The following is a 6,070-nucleotide window of genomic DNA, read 5'->3' on the forward strand; positions in this document are numbered from 1 at the left end:
GTTGGGGGCTGTTTCATGGAGGCCTTGACCCCCACCTGTCGTGTGGCGTGTGTGACCGCCCTCCCTCGTGCCACAGGAGTGTGGCGGGGTGCCCGGGGGAGTCCCACTCTGAGGCAGCGTTCCTCTCCGAGTGGGCTCGCTTAGCGTCACTAACGTGACAGCGGTGCAGGGGAGGCGCCGGGCTCGTGATTGGAGAGACCCCGGCTGCTGCTGCGAAGGGGAGCATGTGCAGCCACCTGACCGGCTCTGCTTTCTCTCCTTTTCCCCCAGGAGCCCCGCTCTGCTGCGCTGCTCTGCAGTGGCTGCTGGCGGAGAACACTGCGGCCGCGGCGCTGAAGAGCCAGGATGTGTCGGCAGTGCGAGGCCTGGCCCCACGTGGAGGCGAGGTGCAGCTGCTCGTCCGAGAGGCAAGGAATGGGTTAGCTCTGCAGGGAAACAGCCCCCGACCCATCCCCCTGAAGAGCCGGCTTCTGCCCCAGCGTCCTGGGGCAAGGGACCAGCAATGGCAAGCTGGGGGCCGGGCTCTGCCTGTGGAGGCCCAGAGGGAATCACTGCGGTGGGGAGGGAAGGAAGGGTCAAAGCCCAGGCTCAGCTCCCCAGCGCTGACCCCTTCTCACAAACGCCATGCTACCCCCTTTGTAACGTCCCCTGGGACTGGGTGCCCAAGCCCATGGGCGTCAAGGGGCTGCACTCCGGGGGGGTCAGTGAAAAGCCGCATGGACCTGGCTGCATTGCCGGGTTTGGGGATCTGGCGTGCTAATGGTTGAAAGCCCACCTGGCTGTTTCCCCCTCCTTTGCCCCCCGGGTTCTTCAAAGGCTTGTGCTGTCCCCCTGCTGCCTATGGGACTGGGGGGTGGCCACGGGTCAGCTGAGTTCCTCACTTCTCAGACCCGAAGGGGACACAGCCCCTTGTCCACGGGATTGACCCGGCCCTGCTCTCTCTGCGTCTGTTCAGCCATGCGTCAAATCTGCCAGTGGCCTTATCTGGCCCTCGTCCCTGTGGTGCCAGCGCTGCCCAGCCCTGCCAGGTAGGTGGGCGCCTTGGCCAAGCTTACGCAGGTGCATGGCAGAGCAGGGCACTGTCCAGGCCCCAGTGCGATGCCTTAAAATCCACAACCTCCTTTCTGCCTGTGGGGCTGACGATCGCTCCCAGCCTGGTCCGAGGCTACGTCCCTTTGTGTCTGAGGAGTTCAGACGCCAGGCACCGAGCTAGAATGTGAACGGAGCCAGCGGCTCTGGGAGGGCTGCTTCTCAATGCCTCCCCCAGCGCTTCCCCTCCCCAGTCTGGCTGCTCTTGCCAATACTGGTGTGAATAAGGACTTCTCTCCTGCTCAGCCCAGCTGCTCCTTCCCGGCCCTGCTGAGTTGCCGTCACTTGGCAGTGACGGCCCTGATTCGGCATCACGACTTGGCTGCCGGATCCATGGGGCTGGGAAGCAGCAAAGCTCTGGTTTTAGCTGCTCATCCGGCTCGCTGTGTTTTGCTAATTCTGCAAAGTGAGGGGAAATGTGGCTGGATGCTGGTTTAGGTCTGATCTGCTTCGGCTTTTCCCTTAATGCGAAAATCCCTCTCTAAGTGCAAAAGAAAAAGACTAATTGCGAACCGGCTCTCCTGCCACGGCCGGTTAACCCTCCGGCGAGAGAGCCCCAGCTGGCCGTATGCTGGCAATGACCTGGTTCAGGTTGCTTCATGCATGAGAGCGTTAATATTGCCAATGTGATTAGTGCCAGCGTTAATTCTGCTCAGGCTAAGCCTCCCGGATTAAATCCGTTGGGGAATGGCCATCGAATCCTCAGTACACTGCCGGGCAAGGCTGGAGCTTGCTGTCCTCCTGCAGTACTGCCACTGCTGGGCTCCACGCTGCTTCCAGGCAAATGCCATGAGTCTGCACTGATCTAGGCCCCGGTGTAGTCTCGGTTCAGGAGACCAAATGACCTTTTACTTCTAAGGTTGTTGGTTGGGCCAGGGCAGCCTGGCTGGGGGAATCGTCCCCCTCTTCTGCTGCCGCGAGCCTGGAGGTGTTCCTAGTGCAGATGAGCGATGGACGGGGAGGGGCAAGGAACGAATGCCCCATGCTGCTGCCTCTAGAGCACAGATCTCTCTGGCTGTTGGGATCCGCATCTAACCCTCCATACACAGCTGTGCTGTATGGCCGAGGGGGTACCCCCGGGGTCTGCCCCCGCCCTCTGCGCAGACAACCCCTCTGGCTTGGCAATGTTTGCAGTGAGGATCTCCTCTCTCTTGCAGGTGGCCGTGAACAATCTCTGCCCAGCGGGCCCTATCCAGGCCGTGGAGATCCTGATCCAGAGCCCTTCTCTGGCAGAGATGTGCAGAGTGCATCAAGCCGTGATCCGGCGCATCCAGGTGCCGATCCCACGCCCCAGACAGAGAGGGCTTATGCTTGCAGCAGCTAGGAGCCGCCCCTATTGCAGCCTGCACTGGGGGTTGTTTGAGCCGCCTTTATTTTGGGGGTCATTTAGCTGGGAGTGAGCTTTGCCTCTGTCACTCCATTGGCCTGGTTCTGAGCTAAGTTGGGGTCCCCGGGTCGTACCAGTCAGAGGGGTTTGGCGTCTCCCAGCCCTTCGGCTCTCTGGAGCTGCTGCTTCTGACCCTCATCGCTTGGGCTCGTCCTACCCTTCCTTGCCTGTGCTGGTTGCACCCAGGATGTGCTCCCTCCAGCTGCTCCTAGTGGGCAGCGTGAATGGCGCTGCGCTGTCCAGCCAGCAGTCCTTCCCGTGGCTGCACGGCTATTACGTGGTAATCCCAGGCCCCAAGCCTGCTGGGATGGGACACCTGGCGCTTTCCCCACCAGCGTGGCCCCAGAACGGACTCCAGCCTGCTGCTTGCCGCTGGCATTGCTGCATAAGCTGCTGTGCGTGGCCTCTCCTTGCCCACAGTGCAGCAGCTGCTCCTCCTGCCAGGGCTGTAGGGCCAAGGAACTGCACTGCCTGCAGGCCGTGACCAGCCAGCAGAACCAGGGCTGTGTAGGGGCCGAGCGTGCGCAAAGGCAGAGCTACCTTAGCCCTGGGCTCAGAGGGGCCCCAGTGCAGTTTGGGTTGGAGCAGTTGCTTTACATGGGCTCTCCTTGGCACCACCCTGTGGCTGAACTGTACAGTGCAGCTTGAAATCAGCGGGGCACTAGCCGGGAATGCGTGACTGGGCTGGCCCTGGCTAACACGCTCCCCATCGCCGCAGGCCAGGCTAGAAGCCATTGGAGGCTGTAGCAGCCTGAAACAAGAGTGGGCCGTGCTAAGGGCAGTGACTAAATGGAGCAGGGCACCTGTAGCCACCCGGCGAGCCAGCTTCCTTGCACAAGATGCACCAGACAGTCAGTTTCTAGCGTGGTGCGGAGCAGTGCAGCCCCGGCTAAGGGGGACCGTGGGGAACGAGGGTGTGGCTGCAGCAGAGCAGGGCACCTGCAGAGTGTGCCACGGTCTGTCCTGTGCCCACGGATCCTGCATGCCAGTCTAGGCCATGAGAAATACCCAGCCCCTGTGGGCGGAGCAGGGTGCCAGAGGGGTCCGTCAGTGCGGAGTGCTGAGGCCTGGAAAGCCTGGAGGCTGAAGCAGAAACGGGAGTGGGAGTCGGTGCTGCAATGCGTTCAAACCTAGGCTGGGTGGGCGGGGGAGTGTTTCAAATGGTGCGGCACTGAGAGGCTGGGAGTGGCTGCTAGGAACAGCAGGCCAGCCCTGGGCAGGCAGAGTCCCAACAAGACAGGTGCCGGAGCAGGAGCAGTATCAGGCCAGTGCCGTAGCCATGCCCGAGGTGTCTGGCCTAGCGAGGCTCCCCCCCTCGGCAAGTGTTGGCTGGGGCAGCCTCGGGTGCTCCATGAAAGCAGCTCCCTCTAATGCCACGTTCTCTGTTCTGAAGCAGACTCTGGTGCTGGAGCAGGCGGCCCAGGGCTCCGGTCCCCCTGACCTCCGCATGCAGTATCTGTGCCAGATCCAAGCCAATCACGAGGTAGGCAGCGCTCCCGGGTGGTGCGTGGAGCGGGCGGGGGGTAATCTGCGCATTGGGCGAGTGCGTCTGTGTAACCGCAGAGGGGGGCAGAACGTCCCTCTCCTGAACTGCGGGGCGTGAAACTCCGAGCCCAGGCACCGACCAGAGCCCTGCCGTGGGCCCACGCAGGCGGGGCTCCTTGCTCGTGGACAGCAAAGCTAGACCCTGCAGAGGCTGACACACTAGACTGGCAGAGGCTTCCAGGCCCAGCGCGGCGTTGTCCCGTTGAGTGCTTAGCTCCTGGCAGCCAGGAGGCAGCAGGGCTGGGGGGTGTTAGCCAGGAGGCTGGGGGGCTCTCTTGCCCCGACATTTGCAGCTGGGCCCTGGTGTGGCTGCAGGACGCCTGAGCGGAGGGGCCAGGGCCTGGCAGGCAGCAGCGGATCCAGCTTCCTAACCCCTCTCCTCTCTGCCGGGCAGATGCTGCTAAAGGACGTGCAGTCCCTGCGGGACCGTCTGTGCCTCGGGGACGACGCCAGTGCCACGGCGGAAAAGCTCCTGCACGTCTACAGGCAGCTGCGCAACCCCAGCCTCATCCTGCTGTGAGCATGGGGCCGGCCTGAGACGCTGGGGCCAGCGCGCTCCACGCTGGGCTCCAGGCAGCGCTCGCTTGGGCAGAGCCAGGCGTGCTCGTTAACCCAGCCAGGACTGGGGAGAGGATTTGGGGAGGGGGGAGGCAGTGCAAGTCCCCTCCCCGAGTGGGGAGCCCGAGGCTGAGATCAGGGGTTGTGTGTGTGTGTGTGTTGTGGATGTGTTTTAAGCAGCGTGGGGGGTTCCCAGGGCTCCAGACGCCTGCCCACCCCTCACAGAGTACCTGGCCGAGGCGGGAGTGTCGCTGAGCTGTGTTGTGTGTGGCTGGCAGCCAGAGTAGGTGGCGTGTTTGGGGTTGTACTCGACGTGCTCGTTTAGCTTCTGTCTCGTGCCAATGGCCGTGACTTTGCTGTGCACAGCGGTGGGAGCCGGCTCCCTGGCCGGGCACTCGGATCTTCGCAGGGAATGATCCGCATGGTGCTTTCCGGCTGGCTCCCCCCCTCCTCCAGAAAGGGCTATGCCTCCCTACAGCGTCTCGCTTTCAGGGTGCCTGACGGGCTCACCGGGTTCCCACCCCCAACCTGCGGGGCCCCTTTTCATTTCTAAAAAGGCTCTGCCGCGTGTCTCCGTGGGGCAGGTTCGTCCTGCTCGCCGTGCTGTGGCAAGCCAGCACGTCCCAGTGTTTGTAAATCTGTCGTGTGCCATTGAAAACGACCCTTTGCCGCTCAGCTTGTGCCCGTCTCTTTTCCTTTCCGTCGCAGCCGAGCTCTCTCCCTGGTTAAAGCTGCCTCCGAAGCGCCTTGCCCCACGCTGTGCTGTGCTGGCAGCAGAGGCCAGGGGGCAGTTCCCCAGCACGCGGGCTGAGCATCGTGCCCTGTGCGGGCCGCGAGCAGTGCTTGTGTTGACTCACCACGAGCAGCCTTTCGCTGGGACCTGGCGCCCTGCAGCACGCTCCAGCATGGTACTGCTGCCCCTCCCGCAGCAAGCTGGGGGAGGGAAGAAAAGCGATGGCTCTAAAGGGGCGGGATGGCGGCCTTTGCCCTCTGCAGACCTGGGTTCGAATCCTTCGCCGCTCACACCATTTCCCCAGCCTGCCATGCAGCGTGGTGCCCTTTGGTACTCCCGGGGCGGGGGTGCTGAGGGCCTGTGCTGGCAGGGCAGGGACACTTGAGTGGAGTGATTGCTCAGCACCTGCCAGACGAAGCCTGACCCATCCAGGGCTTGGCTTCCTCCCCTGAGCACCAGCTCAACTCGGAGAACAAAGCGAGCCTGGTCGGAGTGAGGTGTTATCTGCTGCCCTGGCACCAGAGTCCCAGTGGCCTCAAACTAACACCCCCCCACGGGCGCACACGCGCTTTCATCCTGCACCTCACCTCGAACGCAGCAGCTGGCCCTGGGTGCCCCCGAGCCAAGCCCTGACTGCCCCTTTCTGGCGGCAGCGTGGGAGCTTTGTGCTACCATGACCTTGCCTTCGTGGGCAGCCTCGCACAGTGCCCGGCAGGGCCGGCCCTGGGCAGAGGAGAGCCAGTGGCAGGAGGCAACAG

General features: G+C 63.1%; 1 protein-coding gene across 1 annotated transcript; it reads left to right on the plus strand.

Annotated features, from left to right (window-relative positions):
- Nucleotides 1-274: 274 nt before the first annotated feature.
- Nucleotides 275-5,254, plus strand: LOC113408406 (Fanconi anemia core complex-associated protein 100-like; the record flags this gene model as incomplete). The annotated part of the gene is made up of 4 exons (XM_026661629.1): nt 275-407; nt 2,247-2,363; nt 3,873-3,959; nt 4,416-5,254. Coding segments are annotated over 4 exons (463 nt in total), but the record flags the coding sequence as incomplete, so codon positions are not given.
- Between the last annotated feature and the right edge of the window lie 816 nt (nt 5,255-6,070).

Source organism: Terrapene carolina, unplaced genomic scaffold (genome assembly GCF_002925995.2).
Source record: "Terrapene carolina triunguis isolate 2854851 unplaced genomic scaffold, T_m_triunguis-2.0 Scaffold12730, whole genome shotgun sequence".
NCBI classification, from domain to species: Eukaryota; Metazoa; Chordata; order Testudines; family Emydidae; genus Terrapene; species Terrapene triunguis.